Source organism: Macaca thibetana, chromosome 10 (assembly GCF_024542745.1).
Source record: "Macaca thibetana thibetana isolate TM-01 chromosome 10, ASM2454274v1, whole genome shotgun sequence".
NCBI classification, from domain to species: domain Eukaryota; kingdom Metazoa; phylum Chordata; class Mammalia; order Primates; family Cercopithecidae; genus Macaca; species Macaca thibetana.
In genome coordinates this window covers 28538558-28564738 of record NC_065587.1, presented here as the reverse complement: position 1 = coordinate 28564738, position 26181 = coordinate 28538558, and the positions used below count along the sequence as shown (strand labels likewise).

The 26181-nt window shown below is 54.9% G+C and overlaps 1 protein-coding gene and 1 pseudogene across 2 annotated transcripts in view; both read left to right on the top strand.

The window, feature by feature from the left end:
• BCR (BCR activator of RhoGEF and GTPase) overlaps positions 1-26181 on the top strand; it is a 135587-nt gene that overhangs the window by 73058 nt on the left and 36348 nt on the right. Inside the window, exons 2-8 of the mRNA XM_050746041.1 lie at positions 1247-1428; positions 8763-8867; positions 9168-9353; positions 15876-15983; positions 18977-19037; positions 20523-20575; positions 21073-21213. Coding sequence (XP_050601998.1) covers positions 1247-1428; positions 8763-8867; positions 9168-9353; positions 15876-15983; positions 18977-19037; positions 20523-20575; positions 21073-21213 — 836 coding nt within the window. The remainder of the gene's footprint in view (positions 1-1246; positions 1429-8762; positions 8868-9167; positions 9354-15875; positions 15984-18976; positions 19038-20522; positions 20576-21072; positions 21214-26181) is intronic.
• LOC126929239 (F-box/WD repeat-containing protein 4-like) lies at positions 10836-12434 on the top strand (annotated as a pseudogene). The gene is made up of 2 exons (XR_007717113.1): positions 10836-10928; positions 10976-12434. The product of XR_007717113.1 is annotated as an F-box/WD repeat-containing protein 4-like (transcript).

The following is a 26181-nucleotide window of genomic DNA, read 5'->3' as shown; positions in this document are numbered from 1 at the left end:
AAGCAATTCTCCTGCCTCAGCTTCCCAAGTAGCTGGGCTTACAGGCACCTGCCACCACGCCCAGCTAATTTTTTGTATTTTTAGTAGAGATGGGGTTTCACCATGTTGGCCAGGCTGTTCTTGAACTCCTGACCTCAAGTGATCTGCCCACCTCGGCCTCCCAAAGTGCTGGGCTTACAGGCATGAGCCACTGCATCTGGCCAGGGGTCCCCCTTTCTATAGCAACCCAACCCCCCTGTATGAGGGAGAACCGACTGTTTTCTCTGTACACAAGCTTATGTGACCAAATGTGGGGGCTTTTTCCCACACCAGGCAGTTCTCTGCAGACACCAGCTGGGTGTCCTACAATTTCAACTCAGTGCTGACATGGAGTTAGAGTCAGATCCCACAGTTAAGGGCTCAGCTCCAGAAGACTGCCCCTAACTTCAGGTGTCAGTAGCAAGTCCAGGTTGTCTACTGGCCATAAATTGGAGGCTCCTACAGCCCCTTCCTTGAGTTTGATCACTTGCTGGAAAGGCTCACAGATCTCAGGAAAATAACTTGCTAGGTGACTGGTTTTTAATACAAAGACACAACTCAGGAATAGCCAGATGGAAGAGGTGCATAGAGGAAGGTCTGTGGGAAGGGGTGCAGAGCTCCCATGCCCTCTCCAGGCACTGCCACATTTTCATCAACCTGGAAGCTCTCCTAACCCTGGCCTTTTGGACAGCCTTCATTGTGTAGGCATGATTGATTACATCACTGACCATTAGTGATCAACTCACCCTTTAGCTGTGGTTCTTTCCCAGAGAGTTGGGGGTGCCAACTGTCTAATCATGTGGTTGATTCTCCTGGCAACCAGCCCGCTTCCTGAGGCTATCCAGGAGCCCCAGCCACCTGTCATTTATTAGCACACATAAAGACATGTATTACTTTGGAGATTCCAAGGGTTTTAGGAACTGCATGCCAGGAAAGTAGGGAGTGGGGTATGCAAAGATCAAATATACATTTCTTAAGTCACAATCCCCTGCTGGGGGCAGACGTATCTCAGAAAGCCCCTTGTATTGTCTGGGCAGTGAGCCTGTGTTCATCACCCCTCACCTTGTGGTCGTTAACCAGTCAGTTGTGAAGGGGACATCAGCATACCCGAGGTACTTGTGAGATGCCTGTTGGGGACAGAGATGGTGTCAGCTGGGTGCTTGCTGGGACAGGTTGGGTATGGATGCTCCCTTCTCTGTCTGTAACACAGGATGCTTTGCACACACAGATGGCTCGTTCGGAACACCACCTGGGTACGGCTGCGCTGCAGACCGGGCAGAGGAGCAGCGCCGGCACCAAGACGGGCTGCCCTACATTGATGACTCGCCCTCCTCATCGCCCCACCTCAGCAGCAAGGGCAGGGGCAGCCGGGATGCGCTGGTCTCGGGAGCCCTGGAGTCCACTAAAGCGGTGAGTCCCCATGGTGTACGTGTGGCAGGAGGGCCAGGTGAGGCTCCCTGAAGCGCGGCCCCATGCTCAGGGGTACATAGCAGGTAGGTGGTGGAGCAGCCAATGGTTTGGAAGCCGAGGGGGTTACCAAAAACTCCTTCCTCATCTCTACATGTGGTACACAGACAGCCTGCCAGACGTGTTGGTCAGGGAGATCGGGGGATGCTTTGAACTGAGCATGGAGGAGGCACGCAGCACGTGGTCTTGAGGTTGAGAATGTCAGCACCAGAGGCAACCACCAAAACCAGCAAGACCTGCAGGTGGCATCGGCAACGCTGCTGAGCCGGGTGGTATCTGGGCTTGGTCTCTGCTTCATAAAGTTTTCTTGCTCCCTTTTACCAAAGCGTGTGCTGGCTCCATCCATGTGATCAGAGCCTTTCCTGTGAGTTTTCACTTGACCCTCATTAGTAATTCTTGGCCTTGCTGTCACTTCCACTTTACAAATGTGGAACTGAAGTCCAGTGGTGGCTTGCCCAAGGTATCATGGCTAGTGAGCAGCGGCACATTCAGTACAAGCTCTGCCATGCCCTCTGAGAAAGCAGTGAACCCGCGCCCCCACTCACGTGAGGACATAGCCTGGAATGGTCACAGGCTGGGTGGTGCTGGGCCGCCCGGCCCTGCGTGAAGTTCTGACTCCTCTCGCTGGTCCCACTGCTCACGGGGCTGCTTCAGCAGTGCTCTGGGGCCCAGATGCTCACCCTTTGCCATTGGTGCATATCCCCCAACTCGACCTCTTGGGTTCCTTCCTTCTTGGGCTGAGAAAATCACTGCCCCAGGGCAGTTGCTCCTTTCTGTCTTTTTGGTCCCTGATGACAGATTTCTTCCCCACTCTGCTTAGCTTATTTCTAGATGATTTCTACCCTGACAACACCGTAGCCTGGCACGGTGGCTCACACCTATAATCCCAGCGACTCAGGAGGCTCAGGTGGGAGAACTGCTTGAGTCCAGGAGCTCGAGACTACAGTGAGCTGTGATTCTCACCACTGCACTCAGCCTGGGCAACACAGCAAGACCCCGTCTTAAAAAAAAAAAAAATAAGAGGCCGGGCACAGTGGCTCTAGCCTGTAATCCTAGCACTTTGGGAGGCCGAGGCGGGCAGATCACGAGGTCAGGAGATCGAGACCATCCTGGTTAACGTGGTGAAACCCCGTCTCTACTAAAAATAGAAAAAACTAGCCAGGCGTGGTGGCGGGTGCCTGTAGTCCCAGCTACTCGGGAGGCTGAGGCAGAAGAATGGCGTGAACCTGGGAGGCGGAGCTTGTGGTGAGCTGAGATCGTGCCACTGCACTCCAGCCTGGGCGACAGAGCGAGACTCCGTCTCAAAAAAAAAAACAAAAACAAAAAAACAATAATAATAATAAAAAGAACACGAGAGGGATGGATTTTCCCCTGGTTCTATAAGGAAGCTCCAGAAGTGCATCTTCTCACTGAGCTGCTTTTCTCTGGGGCTGACGTGTTAGCTGCAGGCCCGGGACTGCTGCTTATGTATATGCTTTTGTGATTTCTGAAGGCGTTGGTGCTGGGCAGGCTTCTCGTCCTGAACTGAGGATGGGAGAGGAAGCCAGTGGGTAACATGTACCTGCTCCATGCAGCACACACAGGCTGCTGCCTTAGGTAGCTTCCAATCCCACATCTAGCGTCAGCTTTGTACAGACTAGGAGGTTCAGAGAGGTGAAGTAACTTGCTTGGGCCACGCAGCTCCAGGGTTTGAAACCTTCCTGATTCTTCAGTGGACACACTTTCTCTCCCTCATCTGTCTTGTCTTTCTTGGTGTATCCTCTCTCTTGCTGCTTTGTGAGCGTGGTTTTGGTACTAAGTTCAGGTAGGCTAAGTGCTGAACTTAAGAAAGGCTATTTCTTTCCATCATCCTTGAGGGCTATCTTCACCCAGCCAGTCCTTGATGTACTTCTGGCCCCAAAAGGAAGCTGATCTGCCCACTCAGTGCCCCTGGTCCCTGTCCGGGGGAGGGGGCCTCCCTCCCACACCTGGCTCTGACTTGGAGTACAGCCTTCACCTTTTAGTGCAGGGCTCCTCCTCTGTGAAGCCACTCCAGATCCTGGTCCCCGACCCCTGCTCCCTGCTTCTGCCCTCACAGGAGCTGTAGACGTTTCTCATGGTGCACATCCTGCAGAAGGTTGCACATCTCTGCCTCTCAGGTCCAGGGTTTCCAGTCCCAAGCACGCCCCCTGGCCCAGAGCTGGTCTGAAGAGGAGGGGATTTGATTGGAGAGCTGTGTGTAGCTCCTTTCTAGAAACCTTCTGGTGCTCCTTCCCAGTGGCTGGGGCCCCAGGACGGGTGCCCTTCACTGCTCTGGAGACAAGCATAGCCTTGATTTCCTGGTTTCCCTGCCAGCCACGCAACAAGCCATGCAAATGTCATCTTTCATTTCTGATCTTTGGTTTGAAGACATGGCTGTCGCTTCCTAGGACACCTCACTTCCCTCAGGGAGCATGGTGATCTTGAGGCCAGAGGCATGCTGATCCTGACCAGCCAGTGGGACGTGGGCATCAGCGTGCTCATCCCCCTCCCCCTGCACGCCACCCACCCCTCGTTTGGTCCCAGATGCTGATCTTGAGTCTTTTGGGCCATGGGGCCACCAGGAAGCCCTCAGGGAACTTTTTGGCAATTTGGGGTCTCAGTGGACTCCTGTGGCACGGGTCTTCTCTGTGAATACCCATTCGTAGTGTAGGCAGAGGTTGGACAGAGGCCAGGTGCCCCCTTGCCCAGGGTGCTGTGGGAAGGATTCACACAGGTTGGCCTGTTGCAACAACCTGCAGCCCCAGGACCCTGCACAGTGGCCAGCCCCTTGCCCTCTGTATGCCATCAGGGCCAGGTTCTTGGGGTGTTCGCTGGCTGGGCTGCAGGACAATGTCCAGTCTGTTGCTAATGAAAATCTGCCCTTGCCCAGAGCAGAAGAGGGTCCTTTTTCCAGCAGCGGTGCTCACTGCACACTCCCAGCCCGGAGCAGCCTGCCCCTTGCAGCCAGGGTTTTGCACCCTGATCACCACTGGGCTCCCCCAGATTAGGGAAACTAGGAGGAGGGACTAGAAGGGGCCTCATTGCGCTCTGCCTTGTCCTGAAGCTCACTTCCAGCTCCCTCCCTCAGCTCACCTGTGGGCCTGGCAGCAGTCAGCTGACAACAGTTTTATTCACCTCGTTCTCTGTCAGCTTTTCCTGCTTGGTTGTCACAAGCCCATTTTGTTTTGTGGGTTCTTTGTTGGCTTTTATTTAGCCTCAGGTTTTGTGTTTGTACCTGCCTGGGTAGGATCATCGTAGGAGGTACTTCCTTCCATGTCACTGACTTCTTTTTCCAATTTCCCTTTACCTCCGGCTTCCTACCCACCCCAGCCTCCTTGCCTGCCATCATGGCCCTCCCTGCATTCACGTCCTTTCCCTTAACTGGCACGAGCACAGTTCTGAGTTATAAATAGCCCCAGGCTGGGCCCTGCCCTTTGCTCTCTCGTTTTCTCTCCGTGGACTTGGCTGGTTTCTGAGCCATCCCTGTCTGATGCCACCAGCACTATTCAGGACTCTAGAAGATTCTCAGTCTAAGGAGAAGTGCCCTCATCCTGAGTCTTGTCTCCACCCTACCCAGTCCATGCCCTGGGCCAGATGTTCCCTGAGCGGCCCTGCCCTTCAGAATAGGGAGGGAGAGCTAGACTCTGCCTTCCTGCCTGCGCTGTTTTTCCTCCTGGCTTTCCAAACCACGTGGACAGAACGAGACACAGTGCTCCCACCCACGCGGGCACAAGCATCTCACACTGGGTGGGGCCTTCATGGGCTCTGCAGCCATAGCAGCCTCCCTGGGCCCTGCAGGCCCCTTCGTACTCATAGTAGCAAGGTTGTCCTCAGAACATGAGCAGAGCTGGCAGGCTGGGTGGGTGGCCCTGCCCAAGGGGCCCACCATTCCCTTAACCTCTTCTCTCATGGAGCAGGGAGCGGCATCTGCGCACGGTAGGAGGCACCTGCAGGGCAGCTGGGGGCTGCTTTCCCCAAGACTCCACCATTCATGATGGGCAGAGAGGGAGTGTCATAGGCCACCCCACCCTATGTGTATGTGCAACATGGGCAGCAGACTTGCTGAACTTGGGAAGCATTTCAGGGCACCGAGTCAGGCTCAATTGACAGTCCTGGGTTCCTTGGACCCAATTGTCTCCAAGTGAGAGTATGGAGACCCTGAAGGAGCCCTCAGAGATTCATAAAAACACAGCCAATACTAGGATACAGCCAGGTCTTTGAGATCCACTCACTGATTTATTAAACGAATCTTAATTGAGCACCTGGGTGTTCCAGGCACTGTGCTAGGCAAGGAGGTTCCCAGCTCAGCACAGCCATGGCCTGGATCCCACCTGCGGAGCCACTGCCTACCCTGCCGGGGGGACAGGTGTGCATGGGACCTGCGTGTCCTTTTCCTTGGAGCTGCTGTCCACCCAGATCTTGATGGCTGTCCCCCCCCACACACATATGTACGTGTGTATAAATGCATGTATATACACACGTATACACAGACACCCGGGCATGCTGACAGCTCATGCATACATTCACACAAGTGTGCACACACTTAGGAGATTCCCAGGGCAAAATGGTGACCCAGGAAGGCTTTTTAGATGGTCCCAGTGGGCAAGTGAAGATGTGTGGTCCAAGCCCCAGGGACTCAAGTGGGGCACAGGGTGGGGCTCCCTCCCCAGGCAGTGGAGGCTCAGGGCCAGAGTACATTTGCCTGAGACCATGGGGCAGGCCAGGCCCTGGGTGCTTTGTGTTGAACCTGCTGTCCATACCATGACATGCCTCCCTTCTAGTGGGCCAGGGAAATAGGACAGCAGGGTTGGAGTAGGCAGGGGCTGTGCTGGGACCCTGATTCCAAATTCTACAGATAGCATCAGGCCTGAGGTAACCTCAGTCAGATCCTTCCTGAAACCCATCAGTTCTCACTGGAGGTGATTCTGCTCCCAGGGCATGTGTGGCAGCGCCGGGAGACATTTGTGCCTGCCACACATCGGGGGAGAGGGTGTTACTCACATACGGTAGGTAGAGGCAAGGATGCTTCACAGAATCCTACAAGGCGCAGGATGCCACACAGCCCCTGACAGACTCCTCTAGGCCTAGATGTCAGCGGGGCCAACGAGGAGCCTGCCCGCAGCCAGTGATTTTCCCTGAAAGTGGGAAAGTGAGTGATCAGGGACCACCACCCCAGTTCCATACCTGTGAGCCCAGCAATCAGTGGAGAAGTGGGTGGGGCTGTCACAGACACCAGACCTGACCCCCCTCCCCTGCCCCACGCGCACGCACACACAAACACACACGCATGCACTCACGCACTTTCTTCTGACTGCAGGCAGGGCCAGTGGGCACAGGCGGGACAGAGGGAGCATGGCTTCAGCCCGGTGGAGCACTGACATCTGCCATGGGCACGGCCAGCCTCCAACATTGCCAGTGGCCAGGGAGCAGACGGGAGTGACCAGGAAGTTAGGCGGCGGTTTCTGTGGCCTTTGGCGTCGTCATCTTTGGTGTCATGCCTTTGCGGGGACTGTTGTAACAAAGCACCACAGACTAGCGGGCTTAAAGAACAGGAGTTTACTTTCTCATAGCCCTGGAGGCCTGAAGTCCAAGATCAAGGGGTGGGCAGGGTTGATTTCTTCTCTGGCCCCTCTCGTGGACTTGTCTTCTCTGTGTGTCTTCACATGATGTTCCCTCCATTTGAGTCTGTGTCCTAATCTCTTTTACCAGCACTCCGGTCCTGGTGGGGTGCCGTGGCTCATGCCTGTAATCCCAACACTCTGGGAGGCTGAGGTGGAAGGACTGCTTGAGCTCAGGAGTTTGAGACCAGCCTGGGCAACATGGCAAGACCTTGTTTACACACACACACACAAAAAAAATTTTTTTTTTGAGATGGGGTTTCGCTCTTATTGCCCAGGCTGGAGTGCCATGGCATGGTCTCGGCTCACTGCAACCTCCCCCTCCCATGTTCAGGCAATGCTTCTGCCTCTGCCTCCCAAGTAGCGGGGATTACAGGTGCCTGCCACCACACACGGCTAATTTTTGTATTTTTAGTAGAGACAGGGTTTCACCATGTTGGCCAGGCTGGTGATCTCAAACTCCTGACCTCAGGTGATCCACCCGCCTCGGCCTTCCAAACTGCTGGGATTATAGGCGTGAGACATTGCGCCTGGACCCCACAAAAATGTTTAAGTTAGCAGAGCAAGGTGGTGGGTGCGTGAGGTCCCAGCTACTTGGGAGGCTCAGGTGGGAGGTTTGCTTGAGCCTGGGCTCTCAAGGCTGCAGTAAGCTGTGACTGTGCCACAGCACTCCAGCCTGAGTGACAGAGCGAGACGTCGTCTCAAAAAGAAAAGAATGGGACACATGGAATCTTTTGACTTCAGTTTAGCTTAATCACCTCTTTAAAGGCCCTGCCTTCAGATCCAGTAACGCTCTAAGGTACTGGGGGTTAGGGCTTCAACATGAATCTGAGTGGGGAGGGGAGACATGATCATAACTAGGATTAGAAGGTGGCCTCCCATGGTCTCTGTCCCCTACTTCAACATCCAACAATGTGTCAGCTTCATCATTTGGAGACAAAAACAGTAGAGCTTCCCTGAACTTTTGGCAGGGATGCTAATGGGAAGGGGGACTTTGTCAAAGCCCTCGTGTAAGAGGGTCCCTGCCAGTGATGTTGGGGTCTAAAAAGCAGGGTCAGGGGACACAGGCCTTGAGCCCCAGGGACAGGGTTCTTCTGGAGCAGGTGGTAGCAGTCCCTGTGGCTGGGAGGGAGGGCATCTGGAGAAGGCGGTGCTGCTTGGAGGGCGTCAGTCGAAGGGTCGGTCACGTGGCAGCAGCAGTCAGAGAATCCAGGTGAGGAGGGCCCCAGGTGAGCAGTGGGGAGTGTAGCTTGGCTGCAGCAGGAGCCAGGTGGCCATGCTGTGGGTTCCGACGCCCCCTCGGCTCAGAGCCGCCTCCTCCTTCCTCGACTGTGTGAGGCAGCTGCTCTTGGGTTGCAGGCAGAAGGTGTGGAGCGAGGCCTGGCCCGGCCTGCTTCACACCAAACTCTGTTTCATGGTCTGGCAAGACTAAGGGTGGCCCTGGGTGTTGCCAGATGAACCCCTGGGATTCTCAGCGACCACGAGCATGTGGCTTAGTATGTGCGGAGGGTCCCCTGCCTCTCTAATTCCATGTGGAGCCTTCGTAGGGGCAGGGGTTTGTCCAGAGGTCAACAAGCTGGCCCTCCTCTCTCAGAGGGCCCTGATGCAAGCATCCCCCTACCGCCCTTCCAGGCTGACTTCTGTCTGTTTCTCCTGCAGAGTGAGCTGGACTTGGAAAAGGGCCTGGAGATGAGAAAATGGGTCCTGTCTGGAATCCTGGCTAGTGAGGAGACTTACCTGAGCCACCTGGAGGCACTGCTGCTGGTGAGGAGGGTTTAGGGAGCTGAGCAGGGCGGGAAGGGGGAGGATGACAGGGTTGGGGAGCCTCTTTGCCCTTAAGTCCTAGGTCAGCTGTCAGAGCCTGGGTGCAGCTCGCCATCCCTGGAGTGGATACCAGTGGAAGACTGAGTTGCCAAACCAAGCTGGTTTTAAAATTGTATTTGTTATGTAATTTAAAAATAAAAGTGCATATGTCAGGTAACCATGACTGTCTACTGTCATACAATGCACCTGACAGATGGCAGCCCCTCTCACCTGTGCTACCTCACCTGTGTCCTCTTTCAGCCCATGAAGCCTTTGAAAGCTGCTGCCACCACCTCTCAGCCGGTACTGACGAGTCAGCAGATTGAGACCATCTTCTTCAAAGTGCCTGAGCTCTATGAGATCCACAAGGAGTTCTATGATGGGCTCTTTCCCCGCGTGCAGCAGTGGAGCCACCAGCAGCGGGTGGGCGACCTCTTCCAGAAGCTGGTGAGTGATGACCCAGGGCCGGTGCTGGGACTACAGGCATGTACCACCACATCCAGCTAATGTTTTGTGTTTTTAGTAGAGACAGGGTTTTGCTATGTTGGCCAGCCTGGTCTCGAACTCCCAGCCTCAAATGATCCACCCGACTTGGCCTCCCAAAGTACTGAGATTACAGGCGTGAGCCACCATGCGCAGCCTTTTTTGTTTGTTTGTTCTATGGTTTGTTTTTTAATTTATATTTATTTAGATAGGTATTTTTAGAAAGGGCTGGGGACTCCCTGCATTGTCCAGGCTGGAGTGCAGTGGCTCTTCACAGGCATGATTCCACTGCTCATCAGCATGGGAGTTTTGACCTCCTTCGTTTCCAATCTTGGCTGTTTCACTCCTTAGGCAAACTGGTGGTTCCCGATTCCTGGGAGGTCACCATATCGATGCCAAACTTAGTATGTAGTGCACTGCAGCCCAGAACTCCTGACTGAAGCCATCCTCCGGCCTCAGCCTTCAGCATGGCTGGGACTACAGGTGCGCGCCGCCACACCCTGTGTGCACACACTTTCCCTGAAGCAGGCTTCCTCCACTGGGAAACAAGTCCTCTAGGGGCAGGTGTGGCCGGAGGCCAGGCCCCCTCTAAGCGTGAAGAGCATGTGATTCCTTACAATCCCTGCCCCCAGCACTTCTGGACTGCTGAGACACCCAGCTCTGGCCTTGGGCCTCCCCTTGGCTGATGCTGGGGACTGAGTTTTCTGCTCTGAGGTGTGGCTTTCCCGTAGGGGGACCCCTCCCTCTGCCACCCTGTGCTGCAGAACCCCCAAACTCCAAGCCAGAGCTAAGGCTTGAGGAACACACAAGGCACTTACTTTGTTCCAGTTCTTGCTTCCTGGGGCTCTTCCCGCCATGGCCAGAGAGCAGGAGGCTGTATTTTGATATATGCTGCCCCCTCCATCTTTGAAGGCCCCCCCCCCCAATTTCTCCCTGTGTGTGTCAGCAGTTTTAAACCTAGTGGAGGGTGGTGGCTCAGGCTGGGCTCTGCGTCAGGAACCCCCCCGCCCCCACCAACGGTGGCCTGGGCGAGGGCGGGGGGCGTAGAGGCAAGGAAGCTGCAGGAAGGGAGAGTGGTGAGGGGGAAGTGAAGAAAGGGGAAGAGGAAGGGAAAAGCGAGCGAGAGGGGCAAGGAGGAAGAGGAAGCGGGGCGGAAGGGAAGCCCGGACCACAGACGGCGAAGAAGACAGTGGGGCTGGGGGTTGAGGCAGGAGCAAGGGCATGCCCAAGAGAGGAAACAGGGAGGCGGAAGCATGGAGGAAGGGGCAAGAGGCATCATCAAAAGACATGAGGGGAGCTCAGGGGCCGGGAAGGAGGCACATGGAAGAGTATGGGAAGAAGGAGGAATGGAGAGTCAGGGCTAGGCATTGGGAGGGCGCCAGGCTGAGAAGAGCACAAGGACGAGGGGGTCAGGCTTGGGCCTACATCTCTGGGACAGGGGCGGCCATGGCCATGGCAGCCAGGGAGGAGGAGGCGGCGGCAGCTCGGGAGTCTGCCGCCTGCCCAGCTGCAGGGTCCACGCTCTGGCGCCTGCCAGAGGTGCTGCTGCTGCTCACCTGCTCTCACCTGGACATGCGGGCCCTCAGCTGCCTGGCCCAGGTGTGCCGCTGGCTACGGCCCTTCACCGGCTGCGACCTGCTCTGGGAGTCTTTGCTGGGCATGATGAGGACATTTGCCACTTTGTGCTGGCCAGCTTGCATATTTCAGTGCAGGAGGAGATGGGAAGATTGGCGTTGGTAAGATTCACAGCACCTTCACTGTCAGGTACTCGGCTCATGGACAGGAGGTGAACTGTGTGGATTGCAAAGGGGGCATCACTGTGAGTGGCTCCAGGGACGGGATGGCCAAGGTGTGGCCTTTGGCCTCAGGCCAGCTGGAGCAGTGTTTGCACACCATCCAGATTGAAGACTGAGTCTGGTCCATTGCTATCAGCCCATTACTCAGCTCTTTTGTGATAGGGACGGCTTGTTGCGGGCACTTCTCACCCCTGAGAGTCTGGGACCTCAACAGTGGGCAGCTGATGACATACTTGGGCAGTGACTTTCTCCCAGGGGCTGGGGTGCTGGATGTCATGTATGAGTCCCCTTTCACACTGCTGTCCTGTGGCTATGACACCTACGTTCGCTACTGGGACCTCTGCACCAGTGTCCGGAAAGGTGTCATGGAGTGGGAGGAGCCCCACAGCAGCACCCTGTACTGTCTGCAGACAGATGGCAACCACTTGCTGGCCACAGGTTCCTCCTACTACAGTGTTGTACGGCTGTGAGACCGGTGCCAAAGGGCCTGCGGCTGCCTGCACACCTTCCCACTGACATCAGCCCCCTCCAGCAGCCCTGTGTACTGCCTGCGTCTCACCACCAAGCATCTCTATGCTGCACTGTCTTATGACCTCCACGTCCTGGATTTTCAAAACCCATGACTGTCAGGGCCACCCCTGCCTGTGGGCCAAGGAGACCAGCGAGTCAGGGACCTCTCTTGCCTGGAGGGTGCAGTGATAGCTCCTCCCCACTGCCCCACTGTCCTCCTGGGCCTGTGACCCCGGTGCTCAGGCACCTTACACTAGAGGCTTCTGAATCCTGGGGCTTTGGGGCTTACCAGAGATGCAGTCCCTCCCAGGAACCTGTTGGAGAGGCAGGACCTGCTGCTTTAGAGGAGTGAGGCTGAACCCGGGCTTTGCGACCCTGTTTGGCCAGAGCAAGGATCTGGCCTGGAGAGGCCCATCCTACATCCCTTGTTAGAGCCACGATAGCCTACGGAGTGAGGTGAGATGCTGCCACCTTCCCAGATGGTTCCTTTCTGCCCCTTCCTGGAAAGAAGGATGAGGCTGCCAGTAGCTGGCTGGCACCAGCCAGACCTCACCCTTGATTAACCTCTCGGGGCCAGGGGTTCATTCCTGGGGCACCGTGGCCTGGTTTTGCCTTGAAACCAAGAAAGGGCAAAGGGAACCCAGCAGTTCTGAGTGAGTTCTGAGCCAACCCTGACTCAGTCTGGCTGTTGAGACATGCTACAATTTTCATTTTTGTAAAAATAAAGCTTGATTGTTCAATTGTTCACAGAAAAAAAAAAAAGCAAACACCTAGCGGACGTGACTTGGCCTGCCGCCCTCCTGAGAAACGGAGAATCGTGGTGTTGGGGAAAAAAAACACACATCCAGAGCTCTTCCCCAAATAATATTCGGAAATCACTCAGAGACTTTTTTAAAATTTTAATATCTCAGGAACACTGGAATTTAACTTTGGAAAGTTTCCGCTGGCTTCCCTGGAGGCCTTGAGGTACCTTCATGTGTCAGATGATGCAGCCGGAAGACTCAGGGGAGAGGCTGGGGTTGCAGTGGGAAGTTGTTCCCCAAAACCATGAGCTGAGTACTCATGTGTGTTCAACCTGGGCTGGGTGCTGGGGACTCCCCAAGGACAGATAGGCCCAGTGCCTGCCCTTGTCCCCATGACCAGTTCAGTAGGGTTGGCCCAGCATCGCTCCGTCAGGCTTCCCAGTTGGACAAGTCTTAGAACCAAAGGAGCTCGCAGTGCCCTGCCCAGCTCCGGTGCCTCTTCCAAGCCCAGAAACTCGTGATCCTCGTCCAGTGGTTCAGAAAGCCAGACTCAAATGCGGCTCCTGCCACCTCCTCCTGTGGGGCTGTGCGGGCTGACTTCCCTGCTCTGGGTTATGTTTCTGGCTGAAGTTTTCACAACTCAGAGTTTTTATTTTTCTAATTATTTCAAACTTACAGGAGAGCTGTAAGAATGGGGCAAAGAGCTTTAGTATAGCCTTCACCCAGATACACTGATTGTAACTTTTTGCCACATTTGCTTTATCTCTTTCTGTGCATACACAGACGCACATGCACATACACACACACACACAAGCACAAGATGTTTTGCCCCCTGAATACTTCATTGTATATTTGCTAAGAACAAGGATATTCTCTCCTATAATCCACAGTACAATTTGTCAAATTCAGGAAATTTCACATTCATAAGATACTATTATTTAATATGTAGTTCATATAAATTTCCCCCAAGTTAACAGTTGCATTCTTCACAGCTGTTTTCATTCCCTGATTCAGGCACCCCCCCGGTTTAAGATCATGTTATGTACTTGGTTGTCACATCTCTCTAGTCTCCTTCAATCTGTACCAGTTCCTTAGACTTTGCTTGTCTTCCATGACCTTGACTTTTTTTTTTTTTTTTCCTTGAGATAGAGTCTCCCTCTCTATCTCTGTCACCCAAGCTGGAGTGCAGTGGCGCAATCTTGCCTCACTGCAACCTCTGCCTCCTGGGTTCAGGCGATTCTCCTGCCTCAGCCTCCCCAGTAGCTGGGACTACAGGCGTGCACCACCACGCCCAGCTAATTTTTTGTGTGTTTTTAGTAGAGACGAGGTTTCACCATGTTGACCAGGCTGGTCTTGAACTCCTGACCTCAGGTGATCTGCCCGCCTCAGCCTCCCAAAGTGCTGGGATTACAGGTGTGAGCCACTGCACCCTGCCTTTTTTTTTTCTTCTTCTTTTGGAGATGGAGTCTCGCTGTATCACCCAGACTGGAGTGCAGTGGTGCGATCTCCGGTCCCTGCAACCTCCACCTCCCAGGTTCACACGATTCTCCTGCCTCAGCCTCCCAAGTGGCCGGGATTATAGGCATCTGCAATTACGCCTGGCCAATTTTGGTATTTTCAGTAGAAACAGGGTATTGCCATGTTGGCCAGGCTGTTCTTGAACTCCTGACCTCAAGTGATCTGCCTGCCTCGGCCTCCCAAAGTGCTAGGATTACAGGCATGAGCTGCCATGCCCAGCCAACCTTGACATTTTTTGAAGGGCACAGACCTGCTCGGGTTTGCCAGTTTCCTCAGGAATAGCTTCACGTTCTGTGTAACAGTACCACAGCAGCGAGGCTGTGTGCTTCTCAGTGCATCAGATCCAGAGGCACGTTTTTGATTAGCGAAAAATGTGGGAAGGAATTGCTTAGAACTTCTCACAAGCCACCTGGAAGATGTGAGCTCCTGGAGCAGGAGGGAGGAAAAGTCTTGAAAGGAGTCCTCCTCCCAAGACCCCCGAGACCCTGCTCAGCTGTCAGCTCTTCTGAGAGGCTGTCCTGGTCCTGACCACATTCTTGAAAGCAGCCTCGTCGCTCTCAGCCCCTGTCCCGCTTGTAACCATCTGCCATTACATTCCTTGTGTGTGTTCATGCATGTGTTTATAAGCGCTCTCCTGTTAGAACACCAGCTTTGGAGGGCAGCGCTGTGTCTGAATTGTTTACCACTGTGGTGACAAGGCCTAAAGCAGGCCCTTAGTTTGACTGGGAGGCACTCAGTGACTTGCAGAGGAGGGAAAGAAGGAAGAGCTCTGGGCCTCATCACTGCACGGATGAGGAAGAACCTAGAATTGGAGGACGCAAGGACTCCTCCGGGTGGTCAGCATGGCAGGGGCCTGGCAGGTGTCTTCCGGCTGCTACCCTTTCCTCATACACTCTAAGCCCCTTCTTGCAGCCCCTGTAGGGAGCAGGGCCAGAATATCAGACAGTGCCAAGGGTGCCTGGTTTATCCAGCATCTGGGATTGTCATCTGTAGAAACATAAAATTCGATATAGATGCAAATGCACATGGAAATAAAATTTAGGTTTGACACAAAACAAATGCCAGGAGCCGTGAATGCCTTGGGCTTCCAGCTTGCAGTCAACTACAGTGGGAGTCTCCAACCCTAACCAGTGTGTCCCCTGGGTCTGCCCTTACACTCCCCAGGCCTGGGTTTGCTGGTTTTTCCCTCGCTGCCCATAAAGGTGTTGTGGGGCCCAGAGATGGAGGTATCTGCCGCACTCACACACAAGGCAGATTGTTGCTGAATTGAGTGCGTGTCTGAGCAGTGAGGAGCGCTCTTATTGCCATTGGTTTAATAACAAACAGAACACCTCTCGCCTTACAGCCAGTCTCCCCCCGCCAGGTGTGCAGCATGACACCTGAGCACCCTCACCAGGCCCAGGATGGGCTCGTGTCTGTGCAGCAGGAGGCTCTCCTCTGCAAAAGCAGCCGGACTTGGCATTTCTTATGTGTCTGAAGGGACTGGACATGGCGTGGAACACCATGGGTGGGATGGGGGGTGACCTCCATGTCCAGGGTACACTCCTGCAGCCAGAATGAGAAGGTGCTGCGTGCAGACACTTGTCCAGATTCACTGACAATCTTGAACTTCAGCTGCCGCTCATAGCACCATTTCAGCGAATGGGGTGGGAGGAATAAGTAGCTCTGGAAGGGAACTGTTACCTGCCTGGTGCTGTGAGTCACTTCTCAGCATGTCATTTTGGGAGCGGGAAGTGTGCTGGGTGCGTGGGGAGGGGAGCAGGTGGGAGGGAGCAGCATGGAAGCGCCGAGGCCTCTGCAGCCTGTGAGCCGTCTGCTGCCCCTGGAGTTTCTGCAGAGCTGTGCACAGGAGCCTGCTCTTCCGAAAGGCGGGGGAGCAGCAGCACCTGTCCCACTCTCTCTTCCTTCCTCCCCCTCAGGCCAGCCAGCTGGGTGTGTACCGGGCCTTTGTGGACAACTACGGAGTTGCCATGGAAATGGCTGAGAAGTGCTGTCAGGCCAATGCTCAGTTTGCAGAAATCTCTGAGGTAATGCCTTGATGCTCTTCAGACAGGTGCACCGCTGACTCCCACCTGTACCCTCCACCTCCCCAGGAGAACAGAGTGCACCAGGTCAAGATCTGGTCGTGAACCACAGGTGTTTCCAGATTCTGTTGGGTTCATTGCCTCAGCCCTATGCTGGGGATGCTGTTGTGCCCAGACAGAAGGAGCAGCCCACAGGGTGTCCGGCCTCCCCAGGGGCGAGGGCCTGATTCTGGGGGTTGGCCGGGTTCCAGGGACACTGCACTGTCTGTCTGCAGTGAGGGGTGTCTGTAGTTCTGCCCATTAACAGCTCTCACCATAGGAGTCCTGAGGCTGACTTTGTACCTGGCACTGGAGGCAAGCCTGGAGGTGTCCCACTTTTCCTTTTCTAGCCTGCCAGACCTTGAGAGCATTGAGGAAGCATTGAGGGGCTAGTGCCATGGGGCGAGGGCTCATGTCACCTGTGCTTTGTAGACCCACGTGCAGGAGCAAAGCGACAGGTTGGAGCTGCACTACCCCAGGCTCTGGGTCTGAGAGGCTGCTGACTCCCTGCCTGCATTTAGCCCCAGGAAGCTGAAACCTCAAACCATGCAGTGTTAGCACCCAGGGCCTCGAAAGACTCATTCAGAAACAGAGACCATGAATGGGCCGTTCAGGCAGAAGCCAGCCGCACCCCTGGGTCTGCACTCTCCAGACTGGGGTTCTTCCTGCCCTTCCCCAGCCTGTCTGCCTGGTGGCCACTCTGCAATGTTTTCCTCTTCGGGGTCCCTTGCTGCTTCATGAGCCCCCCATCTCACTGTAGCTTTGCCTTCTGACTTGGCTTTCCCCCACCCAGCAAGGGTTCTGAGGAGAAAGCCCTCCAGGTGAGAACCGCAGGGTTAGAAAGAGACATGCGCGCTAGAAATAGGGAGTGAATGCGGTCACCCTTGCTGGGACACACCCTCAGCTGTCACCCCTAGGCTTTGTTCCTGAGGCTTTGTGCCGTCTTATTGTTTATTGCAGGATGGAGCATCACGGGCTTCGCTCTGATGTCTCCAGTGGTGACAGTACCTGCCGCCCTGTTCCTCCAGAGTCTGTGGGGCACCCTGCTCCGCCAGGTGCTGCTGGTAACAGGCTCTGCATGCATCTGGGGCTGCAGCTCCCTCCCCACTGCCAGACTCCCTCTGGACCATTCAATCTATTCTCTTTTCCTTTTTCATTAAACTAGCAACCCTCCTCCCCAACAGCTGGAATGATGGCACCGAATTTCAAGTGACCCTGACAAATCAGGGACCTGATTTTTTAAGAGCAGGTTACAGTTAGGTGGACAAGTTTAAGTTCACCTGGACAGGTTTCTGCAGAGGAGGGAGGAAACACCATAGGACGCCACCTGGGGATCACGTGGTCCCACCAACCCTGCACCGGTGGATTCTGAGCTGTGGCTGAAATGCGGGGAGTGGGATGGGGCTCAGGACCAGCTGCAAACCGACCCACCGTGAAGGTTTGTGGCACCTGCACCGTCAGGGCGACTTGCACTTTGGTTCTCGGTGTTTCAAAAAAGACCCAGAAGAATTGGAGCCACCCAAAGACAGCAGAGTCAAACTCAAGGAAGAGAAAGCAGCAAGCCCTGTGGAGGTGTGGGGGGTCAGTGCTCAGGCATGGGAGTTCGAGGATCACCCTCAAGTACAGGAAGGAGTGGAGTAGTGTCCGTCTTCTCCTGGGACAGTCCTGAGAGATGGGCAGCATTATTAGATCTGGTTCCATGGAACGCCAGCTCTCCAGACAGTGGGTAATAGGAATTACATGAAAAGGGCTTTGGGAGTCAGGCCAGTTTGGGAAATACAGGGTTAAACCAAACTCATAAGTTTTCTTGAGGCAGGTGTTCCTGGAGCTCCTAGATAACTCCCAAGCATAGCACTGTCCACGGATACGTGGGCCGCCTCCCAGGCTCGTGTGAGCCCAGCACCTGGTTTTTGCAGTCTTTTGTGTGGCTCTCCCACCCCCTCACACCCTTTGGGAACTGCTGAGTCAGATGTACAGAGGAAAAATCACTGCGAGGGCTGTTAAACTCTCAGGAAAGGTACCAAAGTGCATGGCAGCGTTTGGCCCCAGTGAGCTGGAAAACACTGGCTTTTGGTCTTGAGATGTTTCCTGCAGCACAAGAGGTTGGCAGAGCAACCTCAGAACCTCTTCCGTCTCTGCTGTTTATGCTTTTGTTCAGAAGCTTAGTACCAGAAATTAATCTCAGCTCCTTCCCAGAGGATTTTAGGCACACAGGATCTTTTATTCTACATTTCTCTAGTGATGCTTTCAACGCAGTTATATCAAAACAGCCTAGGCTGTTCACTTACAAGCCCTGCTTTTGCCCTGGGAATCTTAGCACCTCATTTTTTAGTAAGTACACTTGCAAATCCGGAGAGGGGAGGTGGAGTTATAATCCAGTGTCAGTCTGCAGTGGTGGGCCTGTCCTGGCCGTCTCCAAATATGAGTGCTCTTCTGAACCACCAGCCCCCTGCATGCTGTCTAATTGCCCCCAAGAAAACAGTGACGTGTGTTTAGGAGCGTGCTCCTGTTGGCCTCCATTTACAGGATTCTCTGTGTCAGAGGATCTCAGCCAGGCATGATCTTGTTCACAAGGGACACTTGGCAATGCCTGGAGACATTTTTGGATGTCACAACAGCAGGAAGGCAGGCATGCTCCTGTACCTATAGGTAGAGGCCAGGGCAGCTGCTCAGCACCCTATGGTGCCCAGGAAAGCTGCTTAGAGAATTTGTAGCCCAAAATGTCAACGGTGCCCTGGCAGAGAAGCCTTGTCCCAGGTAGACCGCAGCATCCAGGGCATCCTGCATGCTCGGCTTGCTCGTGTGTCCCTGCACACCCTGTGATTTCAGTCTCGGCTCAGAATGCGCCTGGGGTTCGTTGCAGTGAGGAGGGAAAGCTGAAACTGCTGCCAAAGGGGGAACGTTCTGCATCAAAGCTGCTCTGTCATCTGTGCGAACATGCGCTTTTCTCTCTGCAGAACCTGAGAGCCAGAAGCAACAAAGATGCCAAGGATCCAACGACCAAGAACTCCCTAGAAAGTGAGTTCTGCATGCTGAGGTCTCTGTGTGCCCTTGTCAGGAAGGCTGCTGCTGGCAGAGGGGGCGTCGTGGAAAAGCAGACACAGTGCCCAGTTGGGTCACCCCTTGGCGCCTTCCCTGTTCTGCTCTTCAAATAGAGTGGGGATGAGGAAAGAACAATTCAGGGAGGGCAGGGAAGGATACCATCAGAACCAGTTCGCCACCAAGAGTAGCAACAAGGTGCTGCTTAAATTGACTTAAATGTCATCATGTTGACCCCAGTGGCCTTGTAAGGAGGATTTTTTTTTTTTTTTTTTTAAGGCAGAGTTTCGGTTCACTGCAACCTCCGCCTCCCGGGTTCAAGTGATCCTCCTGCTTCAGCCTCCCAAGTAGCTGGGATTACAGGCACACACCACCACGGCCAGCTAATTTTTGTATTTTTAATAGAGATGGGGTTTCCCCTATATTGGTCAGGTTGGTCTTGAACTCCTGACCCCAAGTGCCATGGCCTCCCAAAGTGCTGGGATTACAGGCGTGAGCTGCCGCACCCGGCTGTAAAGAGGATTTTATTTTGTTTTTGCCGATGACAAGTTTAGTCATAAAGTAATCTGTACAGAGCACAGGCTCTACGTGGCTGGGCAGGGATTGAGTCCAGAGTTGCTGGGAAAGTGGTATCAGGAATTATCAGTCACTTCTTACTTTAGTTGTGAGGGTGTTGTGAATAGTTACACTTGCAGAGAACAGCAGGCCCTGGAGCTTTTTGCCCCAAACCTCAGTTTCCCCATCTGCAAAATGAAAATAGCGATGTGTGCCTTATGCTGGTTGTGGGAGGCATGTCTCAGAACACACGTAAGCATCCGTGCCTGGGATTGGCCACGCTCACTGTCATCATGGAGAAGCACAGGTGGCTGAGGCTGGCCAGGGCTCCTGCCATGCCAGGGAGCTGCTCCCACTGCAGTGGGGCTCATGTGCCTCTGGATTTCGGGTATCCTCGGGCAGGCAGGTCGCCAGAGAACCTGTCAAACCAAGAGTTGTGTCGGCATCTGAGTAGGTTTCTGCCTGTCTCAGAGTCAGGCGTCTGAAATGTCTCGGGATTGATGGTAAGAGCAGCTAAGCGGTTTGTTCAGCTTACCCTCTGGGCCGGGGAGCAGGTCTCCCTCCAGAATTGGGGCCCTCCCCAGCCCAACCTTGCCAGGGTGGGCTCCCTGACCTCAGGCTAGAGGAGCGGCAGTGCTGAGCCTTTTTAGCTGTTGTCACCTTGTCACCGAGCCAGCCGTGCAGGCTTTGGTCTGACAGCTGCTCTGGACTCTGCATGCAGTAAATGTCCTGGACTTAAAGCGTTCCAGGTGGGTGCTCTAGCCTTGCCCTGGTCACTGTGCAGAGGGGAGATGGGGCCTGTGGAGGGTGGGGCAGCCCCCTCCCCACTCACCCTTGCACCGAGGGTGGTCAGGCAGCTGGTGTGCTTCTCCATGTGCAGCCTCTCTCACCACCCCTCTCTCTCCACAGCTCTACTCTACAAGCCTGTGGACCGTGTGACAAGGAGCACGCTGGTCCTCCATGTGAGTCACAGCGCCCCTCCAGACTGGGACCAAAACTGCCCTCTCAGACACACACAGCAACAATGTTCTGAGACCTTTTTTGGTTGTCATTGCTGCAGCCAAGGGGGTGCTACTGGCCTCTAATGGGTAGAGGCCTGGGATGGTGTTGGACATTCTGTAATGCAAATGACAGCTCTCTCTTGCCCCTCAACAAAGAATTACTCCACGCAAAATGTCAGCAGTGCTGAGGCTGAGAAACCCTGCCCTAGATCCAAGAGGAGCCCCTCTTGGCCGTGTGCATGCAGCGTGGGTTTGCTGGAACACATCTAGGACCTGCTTCCAGAACGGTGCTCACACAAGCTCTGTCCACAAAGCCCAGGCCCATGTGAGAGAGGCAGTGGTGACACTGAGGGAGCTGGTGCTCTGGGCTCCGTCTGCATTTTGTGTCTGCACTTTGCACACAGTGGCAGGTGTCAGTGCTCCTCTGTGTCTAACTCGAATCTTTCTTCCTGGGGCAGGACTTGCTGAAGCATACTCCTGCCAGCCACCCCGACCACCCCTTGCTGCAGGATGCCCTCCGCATCTCACAGAACTTCCTGTCCAGCATCAACGAGGAGATCACACCCCGACGGCAGTCCATGACGGTGAAGAAGGGAGAGGTGAGCGTGGCAGGGGATGGCTTGGGTCCGCCCAGCCTGCTGAGCTGGGGGCATGCAGGGTACCCTCGATCTGAGGCCTGGAGCCCCTCCTGGTCCTCAGCAGACCTTGCCTTTTGGGATTGGTGAGTTTGGCAGCACACTCAGTCCCGTGTGGAAGGTGTCTGGGTGCAGTTGCAGGGGTGACCCCACATGCACCATACTCTCCAGGCAGCAGCCATCACCATGCCTCACTCAGCCACCTCTTTTCTTTTCTGTCATTGTGGGTTATGTCCAGGGACCCCTTTTTTTAATCCCCCACACTCTTGCCAGCTCAGGCTCCCCAGCCAAGGAGACCTGTGCGAAGGAGGTGAGTAGGAGGATGGCATTTTGTCTGCCTGGAATCCTCCTACTTCCTCCTGAGTGCTTTCATTAAAAAACAGTTAACGTCGGGTTTAAGGATTAGAAAGGGGGATTCGTGGTTTGTGTCTGTGATGTGAGACTGGATGAAGCACTTCATGTCTTCCTCTGGGAAGACTCTCCTTCCCGTTCCCCCTGTCACTGACGTATTCTGTGTGCACGTCATCGATGAGCAGGGATGGCCTGTGCCCGTGCCGCTCTCAGCCTTCCTGGGCGGGGCCTGGCACATAGTGAGGCTGTTTCATTCACAGGCAGGTAGCAGCTACTGAGAATGGCCGAGGCGTGCAAGCTGGGGAGCCGGTGTCCAGGGGGAGCAGCTTTTGTCAGAAGTAGCGCTGAGGTGAGGGGAGCTGACCCATGGCGTCAGGGGTCTCATGCAGGGACAGGAGCTGTCTGGCCCAGGCAGGACACAGAATGGGCATGAACCTGACTGTAGTTGCCTCTGCGAACCACCTCATGGCTGGGCACCATGGCTTATGCCTGTAATCCCAGCACTTTGGGAGGCCTAGGCGGGTGGATCATGAGATCAAGAATTCGAGACCAGGCTGGCCAACATGGTGAAACCCCGTCTCTACTAAAAATACAAAAATTAGCCAGGCACAGTGGCAGGTGCCTGTAATCCCAGCTGCTCGAGAGGCTGAGGCAGGTGAATCGCTTGAATCCAGGAGGCGGAGTTTGCAGCGAGCCGAGATCTCACCACTGCACTCTAGCCTGGGCGACAGAGTGAAACTCCATCTCAAAAAAAAAAAAAAAAAAAAACAAAAAGACCGTCTCCTACTCTTTCTTCTTGTTCGTGTGCCATGTGGTTGGCATTGTGCCAAGGACACAGGCCCTGTCCTCAGGGCCCCCATAGGGTGGACCTGCCCAGCACATGGGGCTTGCTCCTCCTGCCCTGGGCCATCAGGCAGGCAGCTGTCAGCCCCCTCTGCCGCACACCACTTTGGGAATGGTACTCTGAGTACCCAGAGTCTAATCAAAGTTGACCTGGAGTGAGGGACTTGGTCAAGTTTCTCCTGGTGGGCCTGGCCCAGGAAGGGCATGGAGGAGGAAGGAGCTGTCCGCTCCATTCCACCCTCCAGCTTGTCCAAGCCCTGGAGCTGGGCAGACTCAGGGTCCCATGCCAGCATCGTGAGGACCGACCCACTGGGTGGCCTAGAGCTTCTCCCAGCTGGGCCTATTCCTTGTCTTTGCAGCAGGATGGGAACATGACCCCACCTCATTAGGCACCTGGGCTCCCAAATGGGTATGATTTAGTGGCAGTCCTGGCCATCCATGTTGACTCCTTGGCAATCTCAGCCCTTTGAAGGCGGAAGTGGGTCTGTGGCACCTCCCAGGGGAGGCGTTGAGCAGTGCAGGTGTTCCCCAGCTGATCATCCCGTGGCTGGGACCTGGGAGTGGTGGGGGATCAGATCTTGCTTCTTGGAGCAACAACCGGGCCCTGCCCCTGGTTCTCTTCCCTGGCTCAGGGCCACAGAAGGAGAGAAAACCTGTGACAAACCTGTGGGCAGTCCACACAGATCTAAGTGGATGTTGGGTTTGCTTCTCCTAAGCCTCCATGTGCTGGGTGGGTTCCTGCCAGGCTCGCCCTACCCTCCTGAGACGCCTGCTCTTTCTTTTCTACCGACTGTTCTCTTATGAGCGCTCTGACCTCCTGGGAGGTGGCCGTGGGCGTCCTTTTTCCCATGGCTTCCCCTGTGCCAAGTCTGCTCCCTGCAACTCCAGCTGCCATTTAGCATCCCTAGAGAAAAGGAAGGGCTTTCTCAGCGCTCGGATCATTGGAATCCACTGCTTTGGGGAACTGAGAAAAATGCCATGTTGCCTAGAAGTTGGCACCCAGGCCCTCGTTCCTGCATCCGTCGCCATGGGGACTGACTTCCATGCTTACCCATGGCCACATCTCAGGACCACCAAGGAGGAAGTGTAATTTAAAAAGGGCTGGGTGCGGCTGGGCACAGTGGCTCACCTCTGTAATCCCAGTGCTTTGGGATGCGAGGCAGGTGGATCACAAGGTTCGGAGTTCAAGACCATCCAGACTAACATGGTTAAAACCCCATCTCTACTAAAAATACAAAAAAATTAGCTGGGCGTGGTGGTGGGCACCTGCAGTCCCAGCTGCTCGGGAGGCTGAGGAAGGAGAATCTCATGAACCTGGGAGGCAGAGGTTGCAGTGAGCCAAGATCGTGCCACTGCACTCCAGCCTGGGCAACAGAGCGAGACTCTGTCTCAAAAAAAAAGAAGGGCTGGGCGCTTCACAAAGGCAAGGGCCTGGATCTGCATCCTCCCCAGCACCTCACCCTGGTGGAGGGGCATTTGCTCATAGAGGAGGGGTCACCTGGGTGCCTCAACTGCAAAGCAAGATGGAGGACTAATGACTCTAGAAAAGTCACTGTGAGTCTGACCAGCACCCCTTCATTCAGAGCTTTCTATCCGAGGCATGTTAAGGGAGGTGGCTTGATGGTGGCTAAGCCAGGATGATAGACAGATGCCTGTGCTGTGCCCCAGCCCCTGCCATTCCTGAGGCAGATGCTGCTAATCAGTTGGGCACTCCAAGCCTGGACATGTTCCTCACTATCCTCTGGCACTGCCCAATGGGTTTGCAGTCCTTGATGCAGAAAGAAAGATGCCGGATGGGCGAAGCCCCGTCAGGTTCCGCTCTCCCTCACTGCTAACAGTGTACTGATTTGGGACACCCTTTTGCTTCCCTGGGTGCCCGGGCTCTCTGAGGGCAATGATGCAGGGTCCGTGGCCCCTCCACTGGGTGTTGAGACTGAAAAGGTTTCACAGCCTGAGAGGGACTTTATGAAAGTGAGGGGTGGTGACCTGCCTGCATGCCGCCATCTGTGTTGGAGGTGACGGGCAAGCTCCCCTGACGTCACTAGCCAGGAAAGGGGGGCAGGAGCTCCAGGCTACTTCCTCTTAGAATTTGCAGCCAGGGGTGGGGCCTGAGCTTTTCTCTTCTGCCCATCTCTTAGTTTGGTACATGCCATGGAGTGTCAAGTTCTCAAAGGGAGAAAGGAACCGTGCCTCTGAGATCTCATGACAACTCTGGGGTCAGAGATGATCTCCCTTTTACACATGAGGAAACTGCGACTCAGAGAGGTTGAGTGTCTTGCCCACAGTCACACAGCCACTAAGTAGCTAAGCCAGGATGCGAGTGAGGCCACAGGCCCCCTGGTCACCTGTCTGCCCCTCGGGTGTGTTACTCTGGTTCCCTTACTCCTCTGTGAGCCAATAGGACGTTTCCACCCATCCTCTTGTGCCTGCACTACCTGGAGGTAGGAAAGAGGAGGAGATGTCCCTTTCAGCTCTGCACACTACCCCATTCCCTGCTGCTGCTGCTGCTGCTGCTGCTGCTGGGAGTGCGTCAAGGGGTTGGGGCTGTTTCTGGCTTCCCTGGCATTTGATGTCAAGAGGAAAGCTGCCTCTGTCGGCCTGGGTGTTTCGAGGTTCTCTTGCAGTAACTACTGGGCCTCCTGGGAGGTGGCCCATTGCTACCTGCTGAGCCTGGGCAAGTCTGGCATTGAGGAGAGGCCCAGATGTGAGCTCTGTGCAGGGTCAGCCACCCCAGCCCCAGACCCTCACTGTGGCTCCTGTAATCTCATGGCCCTTTTCAGCCACATCACACGGCTCCAGGGCTGTGTTTTTTGGGGAAGAGTGACTTTGGGCTGCATTCCAGGTGGCTCCCTGATGCTGAATGGTGGCCAGCAGGTGCTCCAGCTTCCCAGCATCCTGGCCCAAGCACACCTGGGGGCCATGAGCCACAGGTGCTGCCAGGAGAATGCCCTCCTTAGCCTCCCCAAAATAACAGAATCAGAGGATCCCACAGGCACAGTTTCTTTCCAGGCCTGGGTTCTGAGGGCTGGTGGGTGGCGCTCATTTGTTTAGCTGAATTAACTTAACAGTTAGATAACCGATCCCCACTACTGGGTGACTTCCCACGTGGTTGCCTGTCTGTCTCCTCAGAGCCTTGGCACCATGTGCTGCTCAGCACCCCCTCGGCTTGGGCTCCGCAGCATAGTGGATGATCCAGTTTGGCTGTTTTGTTTCCCAAGAGCCAGCCAGGCAATGACCTCCAATACCCTTTCTCTGCCTGGGATCCCAGAGGCCCCTCTTGTAGGAAGAACACCGGCAGCAGTCCAAACGGGAGCTGCAGGAAGGCCCTAGAGCAGGGAAGTACCACCAGTGCAGGCTTGAGGCTGAGATGGTGAGGCTCGGGCAGAGGAGAACCAAGGTCTTTCAGTTGATGATTAAGGAGTTGGAGAGCAGGCTGGGCATGGTGGCTCACACCTGTAATCCCAGCACTTTGGGAGGCCAGGGCGGGTGGATCACTTGAGGTTAGGAGTTCGAGACCAGTCTGGCCAACATGGTGAAACCCTGTCTCCACTAAAAATGCAAAAATTAGCTGGGTGTGGTGGCATGTGCCTATAATCCCAGCTACTCGGGAGGCTGAGATAGGAGAATTGCTTGAACCTGTGAGGTGGAGGTGGCCATGAGCCAAGATCACGCCATTGCACTCTGTACTCCAGCCTGGGCAACAGAGTGAAATTCCGTCTCAAAAAAAAAAAAGAGTTG